Raw genomic sequence first — 17,430 nt, 5'->3', positions numbered from 1 at the left:
CGCGAGCTGTAAAAATGGGGAAGATTATAAAGCGAAAATCAACTAATAGGGGAAATTACATGTATTCTTGTTGCACTACTCGCTCACCTCAACTTCCTCAACATCTTGCATTACTATTTTAGTCATTTTTGGATCATGGTGGTATGTCATTGGGTGAACCATTACATGCTTTGGTATGAATTAATCAATGATCCTTTTTCACAATAAATTTAACAGGGATTTGTCTTCATATTTGTACATTACTGTTCAAGAGAAGACAAAGAGACTAATAAGAAGAAATGAACAGACATAATAGTTAAACTTCACATCCAATACTAACCTGTCAAGATATTAAAAAGGTGGTAAGGTAAGAGTATCACCCCTATTGATAGCATAGTTAAGGTCTATTTCATTAACCTTGAAATTTTAAAAAAGAGGAAAAAAATGATAGTCCGGTAAAGCGTGTACATGTTTATTTTTGGTTTTGTTGCAAAGAGTTAGATTTCTGGACTTTGTTAAAACAATTTTCCTTGAATCATAAGCACTTTAATCCATAATATTGCTACTTTCCCACATTCATCGAAGTATAATAGATCATATTCATACTCGAGAAAAACAATCATAGCTTAAAACCATGAGACCAAGAATTCACAATCACAAAATGACATGTTCATATATAATTACACTGGATTCCAACCCCAGCACAGTCCGACAGAAGTCCGACATAACTTAGTTCAGTACTAATTGACAGAAAATACAACCATCCAGTAATAGCAGTGTCCAGAGACAACATAATGAAAACAATGATGGATGGGCAGGGGACAAAAAAAAATAACATAGACACAGAACAATACAAAATACCAAACATAGAATACAATGTGCTGCCGCATAATAAAATATATTATATTTCATTAACTGTTTTGTCCATATCAATTACATTACATGATGCCTCTATTTATAGAGGTCTTAGATCATTTTGGAAACATCTAAATTAGCCTACAAAACAAAAATATCTACATGTTTCTGAAAAATACTTTGACTGACACAACTTTTAGAAAATACTTTAGCCGGCACACCCTAAACCTAAACCTAATAATCTAGAAGCATCGGATGATAAGTAGAAATTACTATTTCTAACACTTCCCTCTAATTTCTACTACCAAATTTCATTGCATACAAATCCAAATCCCAAAAAGCTATTTTCCAATAATCTTCATATCAATTAATGCCTTATGAATAGTGTCTTTTGAGATTGCAGCCTTTAATTTCTACAATATTTTGTAAGCAATTTGCTACCAACAATTTCCTCATTTCATAGGATCTACTGATAATCTTGCCTCATCTTGTCTCATCTATCACAAATGCCGATAACCTTTTTCCTCTTTGATGCCTTGCTCAGATTTGTTTCCCACTTGTACTTAAGTCTTCCTTATGCTTGAACATTTGTACTTGAATAAACTTCTGACCAGTCCTACAAATTTATGCCAATTTGATCCATCGCTCCATCCACAATCCATTTTTATACAACCTACCATAGAATCATTTTTGTAATCTCTATTCCAACATCTCTTGTCACAATGATTTTTTAAGCCACAAATATTACATGGATTTAAATCCCAACATCTATCCTTTGTATGCCCTTTCCTATTACAGTGTGAACATTGCATAATCTTTATTCTTTCAATTGAATCTCTTGAACCTTTATTCATCTTTCAACTACCTGCATCATATCCAAGACCTGCATATTTTGACCTGACTATAGTCTCAATCGGATTCATTAATCCTTATTCATCCTTTCTTAAACCTTTACCTTTGAAACCCATTGTTTTCATAATCTTCAAGCCAATACTATTATTATCATAACAAACATAATCTGCATACTTCTTGTCATTTACTTTCTTACACTTTTCATCACAAACACTTTCAATTTCAAAATGAATCACATTCACTCAAATCATTTGTGTCACAAGATACATCACATACAAATGGTTTTACACTCAAACATTCTTTCTCTTGTTTCAAAATAGACAAATCCTTCTTTAGCATACTATTTTCCTCTTCCAATTTCTTCACATTTTCTTCTAAATCTTTGTTCATTTTCTCAACATCATCAAACAAATTTAACTTTTCTTCTAATTCTTTATTTTTCTCTCTAAGTTTACATATTTCCTTCACTTGCCAATTATGTACTTCTTCCACAAATTTTAGCCTACCCTCTAGCTCTTCAATTGCATCTATATGGACACTAATTTCATTTAACAATATAGATTTTTCTTCTCCCATTTCATTTCTTACTTTTTCCAATTCTTTTTGCAAAATATCTTTTTCACACAATAATTTTCATTTTCTTTCTTCACCATCACTAGTTCTTCTTTTAACTTGTTTGTCTTCTCGTTTTGAACTCTACCAGCTTTTCCCATTGAATTCAACAATTAAACACAGTTTACTCTATTTTTTAGAAAATTCTAAAGACCTTTTTACTTCTAGAATTAAATCTTCAAATAGCTTGAAACAAACCTTTAGACAGCTAGACTCCTCACAATATTCTTCTGCTTTTATAATTTCTCAAATGTAATTAAGTAATTGTGAGAATTCACACCATACCATTCTTGCCGACTTGCCCTCTTTCCTGCTTAACACTTCCTGTGTGGTCTTCTTCATACTCGTAACACAAACAATCCTCCATTTAACAGCACCAACACACCACTTTCTCTTTTATCACAATCTGAAATTTTGTCCAACCTTCTATCCGATAGAGCTTTGATACCAATTTGATGGATGGGCAAAGGACAAAAAAATAACAAAGACAAAGAACAATACAAAACACCAAACATAGAACACAATTTGCTATCGCACAATAAAATATATTATATTTCATTCATTGTTTTGTCCATATCAATTACATTACATGATGCCTCTATTTATAGAGGTCTTAGATCATTTCTGGAAACATCTAAATTAGCCGACAAAATGCAAATATCTACATGTTTCTAGAAAATACTTTGACTGACATAACTTGTAGAAAATACTTTAGCGGGCACACCCTAAACCTAAACCTTATAATCTAAAAGCATGAGACGATTAGTAACAGCGCCAAAAAATATAGGACAGCATTTGAAACATACTGAAATAAAAGACGCAGTCCAGGCATCTGCCATTTGTTCCAGAGAACAGTCACATTTGTAATGAGAGCCCATTTATATGAAAATTTTGCTCTGTACGAATGAATATGAAATCAGATATATGAGAATCTTTGCCACGGAAATACCGTATCCTTGTTTTATCATATGCTAAAATCAGAATTAATTTTTTTAAGGATTTAAGTATATTATAGTTTTAATATTTTTGCCAAATTATGTTACCATTCACCTTCGAAAACCGGTATATAAAACGATTATATCAGCTCCATAATCAGTTACCAATCAACAAGAGATGTGATTGAATCAGAAGCGTTACTAACGAGTGTATGCCGTGTTTCGTGAGGGAATACCAAACCAGGCATCAGATGGACAACCTGTGTTGTAATTATCTTATCAACATTTCAATAATGGCCAATGATTCCTATCAAACAGAATATAAAACGTGTAAATAGCTTACCCCAACTCTAAGAAGTGTCTGAAACCTCATTGTGTTGAATAATGCTTGTTTTGTGTTGTGTATATATACTTTCAGAAGTCTGAGGATGATTAGGAGTTTCCGAAGGCTCAATCAACAAGAATTCCACTGCAGTATTATTCTCCGAATTGGAGCACTCTTTCAACTGTTGAACCTGTACATTGTCTTTCGTTATAATCAACCAGAAGAACTAGACCATAACGAAATAGAGGCCCCAATTCGAGAAAACAGATACCTTCAGTTGAAGTCTCGCATTCTCCTCCTCGAGACGGTTTCCCTGGTTCCATTATTACAATTAAGCCAAGAAAAAATCTAATGTATCTACTAATACAGCTATTATTTGGGCTTAGACAAACTTCAAAGTTCATTGATATTCTAGTAATATTCTAGTATGGTGACATATGCATCCCACTACACTCGTTACTCTTTCTCAACTAGCTAAAACAAAGCACTGGTGCAAAAGTAATTTAGTACTTAACCCATCAGGAAAAAGTGAGTTACACTCTTATAATATGATGAAAAAATAGAAAACCTACAATAGGTTATTTATAAGGTTGAAAATGATATAGATGCCTTTTGTCTATATTATACATCTTTAAGTCATAGTCCGACCATTTAGAATGCCTATAGCAAATTTTTACATTAACTTTGTTTGATGGCCTTATCTTTTGAATTATAAGAACTTAAATGTTATATCTTTTCAATTGTAAGAACTTAAATGTTTCAAAATATCATGTGTATGCAAAATACTAAGTTTTGTATTAGAAGAAAATGAGTTTGATTTTTAACATAATCAGTTTACTTATTTAGGGTTTTAGCATTTTTTAAAAGGTTTTCATCATAACTTTATCATTTTATTGTAGCCAAAGTTTATGAGACATTATAAATTAAAAGTAAATATTATACTGTTTTCATGAAAAATTACAAATGAATATTAAATCTGAATTTTTTAAAAAATATTATAGATAAATTTAAGTTTCTTTGGATTTGATCCAAAGTTTCTATAATGAGAATTCATTGCTTCAACCAGTTAAGCTAAACTCCTTGGACTAGATGTGAACCTTTTTTATTTTCATATTCTATGATTATATACCTTTCTTTTATGATCAATATCAAATAGAAAAAGCTAAGATAATTGCAGCTAATGTCAATGCATCTATTAAACAATAATATGTATCAAGATGTGAGAATAATCATTCAAAATATGTTAGAGGACAATATATTTTCTATGATGAAATGACTCGTGCTTGCTAGTTGAAATATGCTTAAACATCACACACTAAGACTTGATTCCTAAACTAAAATTATTAAATAGTCAAAGTTAACTTATTTTTCCAGGCTTAATTTCTAACTTAGTGTGTGATGTTTAAGGGTGGTTGAAAGATTGTAAAGGTATTACTATGGAAATGAGAAGATAAAGATAAAGAAACAATGCAAACCACAAGAAAAAAGAAACATTATTCTATCTAATGGTTGTCATATTGAGTCCATCATATACTTTTGTTCATTGCCTCTATTAACATTTTTCTGCATTGTCTTAACACTAAAACTCATGAAGCCTTGTCTTCATAATAATCTCAAGTTTATGCTTAACTATTTCTCCATATTCTAAGAGTTTCTTTTGGTTCACATTTGTGGTCTTACTTTGTTGAGAAATATCACGGATAAGATCTCCACACCTTATGTGACTTGATGTTCACATGCTTCTTGGATGATCTGAAATGGAATAAAAGGTGGACTAGGATAGTTTTAAAAGGAGGACAAGTCTAATATTAAAGAGATCAAAGGGCTTAGCACCATTAATAAATTATGATATATCAACATTATGGGTTGATTTTGTAACAAGAGCCAAAAAAAGAAATAAAGGTTTTTTTGCAATATTAATGGTAGAAAGAGAAGATAGGAAACCTTAGGGACATAAGCATTAATCATAAAAAATAAGCTACTACTTACAAGAAGCAATGTCAGAAAGGCCTAGTGAAAAAATGCTATTTCCATGGCAAGTCAAATTGTGATATTTCTATTAGGCATGGGTCAATGAGTTTGAATAAAAAACTACACCTTTAAATCCTGATAGCAATATCACAAATGCCATATGAGCTATGTTTGGATAGTTCATGGTGAAAGAGTCTTAAGTAGACAATGAAGTGGAAGATATGATGACAACATGTGTAATCATTTTAGGCTTCTTTTGTACTGAGATCTAGTTATGACTTTTTTAGTGGATGTTTAATCTTGTCTAAGGTGTTAATTGATATTCTTAGTTGGCTAAGATGGTCTAGAAGACTCATGTGTTACTTTTGGGAGAGACTTTTAGTGTTTGGTGTGTCATCCTGGAAACTTGGAAACAATGTAAAATTATAACGACACATCCAATTAACTTTGTTTACTATTATTTATCATTTGAATTAATCAAATACAATTAATTTTTGTATGACAATATTTGGAAAGACAATATGTTAATGACTTGTCTTAATTATTCCAAATAAATATTTTTAAAACATTAAAAATATTAAATAGCAAAATATTTTCAATATGAACATATTTAATAAGGACATTACAATTAATTTAATGAAAATGTCCTTTCTCAAATGCAGCTTTTAATTAAAAATTTGCATGCATTTGAAAGGGTCATTTGACATTATGCTAAAGAATCCCTTGTTGTTTTTACGAGTGTTTGCCAACTTAGATGTCTCAGGTTGTGTAAAGGAAAAATTTGGAAGAATTGGGAACTTAGATGTCTCAGGTTGTGTAAAGGAGAAATTTGGAAGAATTGGGAACTGAACACATTCTCATTTCTCGGGTATGTTTGATTTGCAAATACATATTAAATTTTACAGTCAATACATAAATTATGTATGCAGTGCATGCCAGTGCCAAAAAAAAGAAGTAAATTTAACATTGAAGTGTGATAGAGTGCACTAAAGATTAAATTTTACAATGTTGTGCGTGACGGTGAGATTAAAAATAAAATACAATTTTTATTAAATAGACGAGTATGAAAACCAAGTGATTATAAGAAGATTTTCATGATGATTGACCCTCCCAATGCTGTGTTGGGATAAGGTGACTCAGTCTTATCACGTTTTATTGCTTTATTTGTGCTTGCTAAATGAAGCTAAATTCTTCCACAAGAAAAGACTTGGAGTAGAAAAATAGAAGCTTCTGTTTTTTGGTGTTTTATTCTCTTATGTTTTGTTTTATGCAAGAGTTTTGCATAAGGAAGTTTCTAAACAATTTGTAGATGCATTGAATGTGGACACTTTAGAAACTATTTCCTATTGTATGAAAACTCTATAAGTACAAAGCATTGTTGTAGAGAATAAACTAGAGATGAGAAGTTATTTTAACAGGGTTATGCTACCGGATTTTCTCTAGAATAGAGCAAGATGTAAATCTCTATGTGAACGCTGAAAATGTATTGTAACTTGTTGCTGAATAATACATTAGCTTGATGGTTTGGAGGGTGGGGTTTTTACCTGGAAAGGTTTTCTCCACATATATCTATGTTCTCTATTTTGTATCATTCTTCTAGTTCTATGATTGTAGAATAATAATTTGTATGTCATAATGCTGCTGAATTTTGTTTAGATTGGTAAATTGCAATCACTTTCCTTTAAGGTTTTAATTGTGGGAAATCAACTATGTCTATTTTCACTTTTATGGCATAGTAGTAAGCACTTGTATTTTCTTATTAGAAGTTGTAAAAGAACTAACGTATATAGGATGGGATGTGCATACTAATCTAAGATACGCATGAATTCCTAAACGAAACAAATACAAAGCAATGGTTTAAAGTGTGACCGATATAGAAACTATAAGATAAGAAGTCCATGTTTAGGGAGATTTGAGGCACCAAATATGAACCATTAGCAATGTCAAGTGATATTTTCATGAAATGCACACAAAAGGGCGGGTTGCTACAATGAAGGAACGAATTATCGACAAGGGATTGAAGGATCAAAAATACCTAACGTTTACATGCCTTCTACAGAGACCTAGCCAGAAAAAGAAAGTGAGAATAGGAATAAATGTATATGTACATCATACTCAACAATTTAGGTCATATCATAGTGTGGTAGTGAGCATGTCCAAACCCTTGATAGTTGGAAGCAAGAAAGTGGACAATGATAATATCTTTGATGGACAACAAGGCATAGGAGTACATCTACTAAAATTTAGCATGCATGAGCTTTGTTCTCTTTTAAGAGTGCCACAACAACCTCCAAAAGGGTAGCAGTGAGAGTCCATAAGATATTGGCAAGGGCAACCAATCGAAATTGCATGATAATACTTTGTATGAAGTGGAAATGAGGAAACAGTCATGAGTAAAGTGTTTAATCACCTTTAATATGAAAGAGTAGACCACCATGGTTAGAAAAAGGCTAAGGACCTTAGAACGATATTATGGGAAAGAAATTTTCATGACAGAGGTAAATAGTAGAAGACAAACATAAAGTTTTTGTTCATAAAGATATTTTGGGGAAAGTCATGAAGATTGTTAAAAGGAATGTCTTGCCTAATCCCTTCCTAATGTAGATTCTCAATGGCAAGGAATATAGTGATGGGGAAAGAATGAAAAAAGTCTTAGATATCAAGAGAGACAAGTAGAAGTGGAAGTTTGAGAAAGGAAAAAGGCCCGATACTTTGTCATGAAAGTATGATAGTTATCATCAAGTATACATGTTGAGTGAGTGGATTTTATCAAGAGACTATGAGAATACAGTGATAAGATTGGCTCAAAAAGACAACTTGAATAGAAGAGTGCCATATCCATAGTTAACCTATGACAGATCTATGCTTGCATTGACAAACATAGTTAAAGGATCATAGGGATCTTGAGAAACAAAAGAGATTTCCTTGGAAAACTAAATGAGGCACAGTGAAGATAGTATAATATGGTATCTTGGAAATAATAGAATCCTTAGGAGGGTTAAAGCTGATAGAAAAGATAATGAAAGCTAAGGATATGGTTAACTTTACAAGGTTGATACGATGGTAGATCTTGTTAGAGTAATATTTGGTTTCCTTATTACTTAAATCATTTTGATTTAATTAGTTAAGTTATGACTCTCTAGTGCTTAAGCTTTCTCTTAGGTGCATTAATAATTAATTCTTTTATTAATTATTAATGTGCAACCTAGCTCTCTTAGGCTTTAGGGTTTTGTTCACCTTTAAGGTTGAACTCTTGTAATTATTTTTTATTTCTTTCATTTCTGAGAATATATTAGCATATTTTTCAGAGCAAAACCCTTGCCTCCTCTTGTCTTTTTCTTCTCTGATAGGTTTCTTGCATATAGGTATTCAAAGACTTCTTAGATTTGTTTTGATCAAATCCTTCATGGTATTAGAGCCAGATCTATTGTAGCTTGTTCGTTATTTGGAGAAAAAGGACAATGAAGGTTTGATAGAATAGATCTAGAGTTTTTTGGGTTTTTGTGAGAAAATAGAGGGGTTACTAATTTTTGGAGCTACTTGAGGCCAAACAGACATTATAGATGGATCGAAAAGGCATCAAAACCCCCATTTCCATATAAAGTTTGTCTGTTTTGGACAACGTTGGTCCGAGAGGCAATTTTATTTTGGCTAGAAGGCTATACGACCTCCTGCATGCTCTCTGAGGTGATTTGTAAAAAAAAATTAAAAAATGGCTGTAGGCCGTTTTCCAATCCATAGACCTATTTTTTCAGCCAGCTTTTGTGTTTTTTGGCATGGGCTATCAACTCCTAGTTGCTGACCAGCGAATTTTATTTTTAGCGTCGGTGGCCAAACTCTGTTGTGCTCCATCGCTCCTCTATCGTAGAGTCGCCCAAGCATCGCTCAGCCCTAATTTGCTTCATTGTGGTGCCATGGTCACTGAGCTTTGCCTCCTTGCCAGCCTGGCTCTGCTCTACCACTACTCCGATAGTGATTTAAAAAAATAAATAATTTATTATTTAAAAAAAAAGCATTTTTTTGCAATAACTCGAGCATACAGGGGCCTTTTTTTATCCGAAAGAAGCATTGTAAAGTTGGTTTTGAGACAGAAATGATGGAGAAGAAATTTTTTGGATTTTTTTCCATATTGATACTTGTTTTGGCACTTGAAGTCTATTGATGGCTTCTATCTTCGGGGGGGCAAAACTTCTTTGTTATAGCTCCAGTTTTTGTTCCAAAAAAAGGGTTGGAAAGCTCTTCTGGAGAACTCTTTAGATTTTCAGTCTTTTCACCAGTATTTGGTACCAGGTATTTTTGATTCATATCTAAAACTTTTTTTCTCTTCTCTCCTTTATGCAATCAATTTGTAAGTTGGGGTTTGATTATTACATTGTGGCGGGGTGCATTTTCCTTTCTATATTTTACTTCAAAATCATCCCTTCTACTTATGTCTTTTTCTCTGAATGACAGAAACTTATGTAGCTTGCCTTAAACTTGAAAACAATCATACTTGGAAAGGACAAATGACCAGATTGCTTATGAAAGAGGGGTTATGGTCATGCCTCGATGTGGCTTAGCCAGTTCTATAGAGGCCCTATGAGGTTCTTATGTAGCACAATAAGATGGGTGAGGCAATGGGCCTCATTGCAATGCATATTTCAAATGGGTTACTATTTCATCGGGATCATTTGACTACACCCGTAGCTATATAGGACAAGTTTTCCACCTTGTTTGGAACAATGAAATAGTTCAGGGTTCTATAGATAGATGCAAAGTTCACCTCCCTGGTTCCTGAATCATTCACTAGTATTGAGGACTTCTTGATGAAATTCAAATCTCTTCAATCTATTTTATATGTTACTGGAAAGATAAAGTCAAATGATGAGTGTATCTTTCTGATACTCTCAAAGCTTTGAGGTCCTTATTAGATTTTCACTTCTACCTTCTACTCTACTATGGATGCTCTAGGTGCATGACATGTTATGCTCTCTTTTGAGACATTCTGTGACAGGTTAAATCGTGAGTAGTCCAAGCTCACTTAGATGGATTCACTTATAGGTTAACAGTCACAAGCATTGCTTGCCAAGTCACCTTTGAATACACAAAAGCCGAAGCAAATATCAAGTTCCTCTTCTCAACACTCTACTAGTTCATTGTCTTCTTCTAAGAAGGAGAAAAAAATGATTGAGACTCATACCTATTCCTATTGTCAGAATGGACATCATGATGAGTCACATTATTTTCAAAAGAGATTTGATGGCTATGAGAAAGAAATTGTACATTTGCAAGCTCTTCTTCAGAAGAGCACTATTTCATCTCCATCGTCTTCTACCTCACAAGGGTTTTCCTTTTAGTTTTCTTCCATCTCTTTGACATGTACACTGGATTTTTGACAGGGTCATGCATTACGAGCTTCCATTGCATCCCCTTCTCAGGTCCCTTGGATACTGGATTCAGGTGCTTCTCACCATATGGCATCTTTTCAAGGGGTCTTCTCCATGATTGAGGCTTCTCTCATTCCTCATATTCTCATGGGGAATAACACTGCCTTAATAGTTTGCGGGAAAGGTTCAGTTGGCATTCAGAGTGGCACATTCAATGATGTGTTGTATGTTCCATCTCTATCTGCAAACCTTCTCTCAATTTATCAAATTACACACAGTGGATCAGGGAAGATAGTTGAGTTCACAGTAGATTCAGTTTTCATTTGCAATAGTACAACAGGAGACCTTATTGCTGCAGGGATAGTAGATTATACCACCTATCTCTACACCTTTTCGCACTTTGGTCCTCCATTCCCACTATTGCAGCACAACTCTTCTCTTTCACAAGAGCATCATGTGGTGTAGTCAAGACACTTGAACCTTTGTATTGTTCCCAGGATCACTTTTTTGACTACCACACCACATCTAGTTGAGGTTTTTTCTCTTGAATAGGATTCTACTTTCGCTCTGTCGAACCCTCTAGCTCCATTTACCAAGCCTCTAGGTGCACTTGTTGCAGATTCTACAGAGGACTTTCATCTCCTCTTTCATGACAGTATAAGCACACTTGCATTGGGGATTCCCTTTCAGGATCCTCATGTTTTCTCCATTGAGCATCTGTTAGGCCTTCTAGTCAATCAGTGATTTCCTTGTTCTGTGCCCTTGTTTCTTTTGCATTGTAGTTTCATTGGTTCGTTAATTTCTACAGGGGCTCCATCATTCTTGGGGGGATTTGGTGTCTCATCTCTCTCTCATGGGAGGGCTAGTTGTACTTATGGTTTTGAGAGAGTCTCTTGAGCCATTTTCTTTTTGTTGTTTTTTAATCTCTATTTGGAAAGGAGTTTCCCATTGGGATTTCTCTTTTGTCTCTAGTTTACAGAGATTTCCTTGTATTGGGTACCTGATTAGGCCTTGTTGCCAGGACCCATTTCCTACTTTCATAGCTGTGCTAGGTTGGCTTTTCCCCTTCGCGTAGCTTAAGGGGGGGTGTTAGAGTAATATTTTTTTTCCTTACTACTTAAATCATTTTGATTTAATTAGTTAAGTTATTACTCTTTAGTGCTTAAGCTTTCTCTTAGGTGCATCAATAATTAATTATTTTATTATTTATTAATGTTCAACCTAGCTTTCTTAGGCTTTAGGTTTTTGTTCACCTTTAAGATTGAACTCTTGTAATAGTTTTTTATCTCTTTCAATTCTAAGAATATATTAGCATATTTTTCAGACCAAAACCCTTGCTTCCTCTCATCTTTTTCTTCTGTGATTGGTTTCTTGCATGCAGGTATTTGAAGGCTTTGTGGATTTGTTTTGATCAAATCCTTTAGATCTAATAAGGGAATCCATAATAGGAAGTCAACGTAGCAGTCAATGAAGAAGATGCCAAGATGAAAGATGATAGTTTTTAGTAAGAAGTTAGATTAGTGACTTGTAGGATGCATCTTGAGAGTGGACAGCTTAAACATCATACACTAAGGCTTGATTCATAAGTTAAGTGTTAAATAGTCAAAGTTGACTTATTTGTCCCAGCTTAATTTCTTCCTTAGTGTGTGATATTTAAGGGTGGCCTCTTGAGAGGCATGAGGGCAACATTGAGACAAAATAGAATAGTCCCTAACAAAAAAAAATACATCACAGCCTTATAGATCATAAAAACATTAATACAAGTCAAAAAAAGTTACAATTAAAGAGTTAGTAAGAGCTCCTCAGCCCCTTCATGGAGTGTAAACTCTTTCAAGGTGCCTATGACATGTCTTATAAAGGTGGAAGGCAGCTTTTGTTAGTTTGGATGACTAATAAACAGGTGCATGCTTATAAGACCCAATTGAGTGAGTTGGAAGACATAGAAAGAATATAGGACAGTTTGAGGCCATTCACAAGCTCAAGGATCTCATTAATAGGGTCTTCACAAAGAAAAGTCATGGCCCAAGTATTCAACAATCTTCTTGTAATAGCCAAAGAGATCAAAGAAGAAAGAGTAGTAGTTGGGTGCCTAATAGTGCTCATAAGGTCAATAGAATAAACATGACGTGTGTCTTTTAATCAATTTTTTAAAATATTATCTTTTTACATTTGATTTAATTAGAAAAATAATAAATTTAATGTATAAGAACATAAGAAATTAAAAGTAAAAACATTAAAGAATAAAATTAAAATATGTTATAAATAAGATTTAGTTAAGTTAATGAGGGGTAAAAATGTATGAAAAATGAGATGTTATGAGTCTCAAACATTAGATTAAAAGAGAAAATGGAAATTCATTTGAAAGGGAGGGAGGATGAAAGAGAAAAAGAAAGGTGCAATTCAAGAAATAATTAATGGAAGAGAAAAGGGAATAAGAAGAAAACAAGCAACTCCTTCAAAAGCTAAATTTATGAAAGGTTTCGACTCTTTCAAAGGGTAGCAATTATGAAGGGTAGTGACTCTTTTAGAAAGGTTGTAATTATGAAGAGTAGAAATTGTGAAGGCTTGTGTTTATTTCAAAGTGTGGCGATTGTGAAAGGTTGTTACCATTCAAAGGGAAGACATGATAAAGAGGTGTGACTCTCCTAAACATTGGAAGATATAAAGGGAAGACAATATCATTCAAGTAAGATTAGTACACGAAGTGATATATTATTCTCAAAGGTAGCAACAAAAGGTTAAAGTAAAGGAAAGGATTAGGGTTTTGGGTTTAAGGAAAACTACAAATAGGAGGAGTCCTTCTAGGTCCTATTCCATGAAGGTCAAGTGTAAATGCTCCTTCTTGAAAAAGTTCAAACAAACGTCTGAGTCAGCCCCCATATCCCTTGTCCATTCTCGAAAGTGCAAGAAGAATGACATGGACATGGGTATCCATGTCAAGATTACCATTGAGATGGAGAAAGATACCCCTATCAAGAAGGGGTCCTTTGTTTTAGAAATCCTGGACATTGGCAAGTATATTATGAATTTGACGAAGATCTAGAATGTTGCTCTTTCATGCTAATGTAGTCAAGGAAAGATAATACCCAAATGAGATGTTTAACCTTGCAGCTAGATTAAACCACAATAAAAATTCTCAAAAAAGATAGAACAAATGCAAAGATAGACACAAGATCTCAAAGATGTCTGGACCACACCATGGGGATTTCATAATAAAATGAGTTATCTAGATCGATCACAACCTTAAAAAGTCAGAAAACTCTAAAAAAAAATGGTAACTAGATGAGCCAAAAAGAAATATTTTTGGGCAATGCAAGATTACCGATGACGTAAGAATTCTCTTGCATCAAACACCTCTGGTGAATAGAATATTTTTTATAAGCATAACTTATGAGCGTCTAATAGGGTTTGAAACATAAATATCATGCTCATTCTTGACCCACATATCTTCTTTATCAGAAAGTACATGACTGTCAACTCTACAAATCTACAAATCCTAAAGAATACACTCTCCTTAGGTATCTTATTGCTACTACTTCCATAACTTCTATTCTGATCCATCTTAGTACAATAGGTGTCTTGTTCTCTACCACTTCTGCAATCTTCAACTAATACTTTATACAATTTTTGTCGTTTGATTCCACCACTTACCTCATTCAACAAGTTTGTGCTCTCTAATACAATCATAAGATTTTTCTCCTCATCGGATACCATTTCACCAATAGCCTATGGTAACATCATCATCCGATTGTCTCTAGTTGTCAATCTCACCGATTCATATTCGCTCATTAGATTCTTCAGCAACTATAAAACCTCTATAACCTTCTAATCCACCTATTCAAAATCCATCACCTTATGATATGAAGTAATTTTTTCTCCTAAGGTGTAAGTTTTTGACATGGTTAGGTTCTTATCTTTCATTCCTTCCTCCTTTGAAGGAACTAAAGTAAATCTTCTATCATCTTTAAAGACAAAATCATAAAAAATTAGTAATTATGAAAAGACCAACATCACATCACCAAGGTCTACCCAAAAAAATACAGAAAGAACTCATGTTAACCACATCATACTATACCTCATCCTAGTAAGGTCCACTATTGAAATTAAGCCAATACTATTATTTCACTTCCTTTGTATGATCATATTGAAACCAACTTATTCCATAAGAATAAGATGTTTCAGTCTCCTCAGTCCTAACTTCTGCATCATTTTCTCTAATAAAAGGTTATCAATATTCCACCATCCATTATAAATTTTCAACATTTACCTCCACATTTACAAACAATTCAAAATAAATTCCTTCTTTGCATAGGGTCTGGTTCCTTCTTACTCAATATAACTCTCCTAAACATCAATTTTTCTGTTATCTTAGGTGTAACTTCTCTCTTCGCTAATTTATTTCTATTTTTTCCCCTTGTGTGCCACAAGGATATGTTTTTTCTTTCTAGAACCAATTGAACATTGGAGTGTCCTATGTCCAACATTTTGATATTTGAAATAAGTACCTTCTAATTTTCCATTATGTTCGGCCTTTCCTTGAATCAATTGATCATGTTCTTCTTAATTCACAAGTTTAACTTTGCCTTTATCATCAACTGATTTATCCCTACCATTAGAGGTAACTTGTCTTCTTCCTTCATGGCATACTGATAAGCTTATTAAATTGTACTAATATTCAAGATACTTAACTCATCTTGAACGCTAAGTCTAAAACCATTAACATACCTAGCCACATTTTCCTCATATAACTCTCTATATTTGAATCTAATTGTTATCTCTAAGAACTCCTGTGTGTACTCCTTAACTATCAAATTCTTTTTCTTTAAGTTCTAGAATCTCTTAAACAATTCTAGTTCATAGTCCTTTAGTATGAACTTGGCATGATATAGAGAAACCATATCTCTCCATCTAGTGATCTTAGCCTCACCATTATCATCTCTATCTTTCTACAATTCTTTCTTCCATAAGGCAACATGACCCTTTGACTTAGTTTGTGCTAACCAAACTCTTTGTTGATTAATGTAATACATCAATTCTTCTAGATGTAAAGAACCAAAAAAGCATGCACCAACAATTCTATGATTCTTACCTATTTGTACCATAACTTATAAAAATCTTTCTTCCTTGGTAGGAATATCAAATTATGTTGTCTCAATATCTTTAGCAACTTCTTCAATATCATCTTCAATATTCGGATTTCTCCTAGTCCCAACCAAAGCATTGTGGATGTCAATCCTTATCTCATTCTTGAAATCCTCCATCATTTTCTCTATAATATTCTAGGATTCATCCTTCTAGGTGGTATGTTTATAAGATTTCCATTCTTCAACTCCTTTATTTTAATGATCTAATCACAAGTGTTGATTTCCCTAATCCAATCTGACAACATACCAACACCAACAATCTACCTCAAGCAACTAGGTCTAGTCGGTAACTTGAAAACTATCAACTTATCAATCAACCAATCCACCTATAACCTTGTATAATTACAGTTCAGATCCAATCTTTTGCCAACCAACAACTCAAGTTTAACAATTGGAGAGTTCTATGCCCAACATTTCGACATTTGAAATTAGTACCTTCTAATTTTCCACTATGTTTGCCCTTTCCTTTAATCAATTGATCAGGTTATTGAATCACAATTTTAAGTTTTCCTTTATCAAAAACTGATTTATCCCTAACTTTAGAGGTAACTTATCTTTTTCCTTTAGGGAATATTGATAATCATATTAAATTTTACTAATATTCAACATACTTAAATCATATTGAATGTTAAGTCTCAAACCATTAACATGCCTAGCCACCTTTTCCTCAGATAACTCTTTATATCCAGATCCAATTAATATCTCTTAGAACTCCTGTGTGTACTCCTTACTTATCAAATCCTTTTCTTTAAGTTCTAGAATCTCTTAAATATTTCTAGCTCACAATTCTCTAGTATGCACTTGGCATGGTGTATAGAAACCATAACTCTCCATCTAGTGATCTTAGGTTCACCATTCTCATCTCTACCTTTCTACAATTATTTCCTCCTTAAGGCAACATGACCCTTCAACTAGCTTGAAAACTTCAACCTTAAAATCACTCACCACACATCCATCTCACAATATATATATGTAAACTGAAATACCTAATTAAGCATACACATCCATATTATGTAGGTAAATAAACATTCAATACATGTATAACACAAGATATTTGGTTATCTAGAAACCCTCCAAGGAGAAGGTAAAACTAGGGTGGGGATGACACACTAAAAAATCTCCACTACTGCAGTAATAAAATGGATCCAATGAAGGTCACAATGTTTGATCATGAAACATGATCTACCCTATGAAAGGTTTGCCTTGTTAAAGGCTTATAAGATTGTTAGATCTTACCCATTTGAAGGATTTCAACACCCTATTAGAAGTGTGCCTAATAAAAGGAATTTAACTTATAATGAAGTAAGAACCCTATTAAAGGATTTACAACAGCCTGCTACGACTACTTTGTTAAGAGATTTAACTGATTCACCTGTTAAAATGTCTCAACA

General features: G+C 33.3%; 1 protein-coding gene across 1 annotated transcript in view; it reads right to left on the bottom strand.

The window, feature by feature from the left end:
- Positions 1–3,043: 3,043 nt before the first annotated feature.
- The window catches only part of LOC149533961 (MADS-box transcription factor 22-like), a 265,667-nt gene continuing 251,280 nt past the window's right edge, over positions 3,044–17,430 (bottom strand). The window contains exons 6-9 of the mRNA XM_089805939.1: positions 3,830–3,871; positions 3,602–3,748; positions 3,440–3,493; positions 3,044–3,130 (exon numbers count right to left, since the gene is read on the bottom strand). Coding sequence (XP_089662065.1) covers positions 3,044–3,130; positions 3,440–3,493; positions 3,602–3,748; positions 3,830–3,871 — 330 coding nt within the window. The remainder of the gene's footprint in view (positions 3,131–3,439; positions 3,494–3,601; positions 3,749–3,829; positions 3,872–17,430) is intronic.

This window comes from Cupressus sempervirens, chromosome 10, assembly GCF_028749045.1.
Source record: "Cupressus sempervirens isolate cs-2001-9-10 chromosome 10, ASM2874904v1, whole genome shotgun sequence".
Classification (NCBI taxonomy): Eukaryota; Viridiplantae; Streptophyta; class Pinopsida; order Cupressales; family Cupressaceae; genus Cupressus; species Cupressus sempervirens.
Note: the sequence above shows the minus strand (reverse complement) of the source record. Positions and strands in the feature narration are given on the sequence as shown.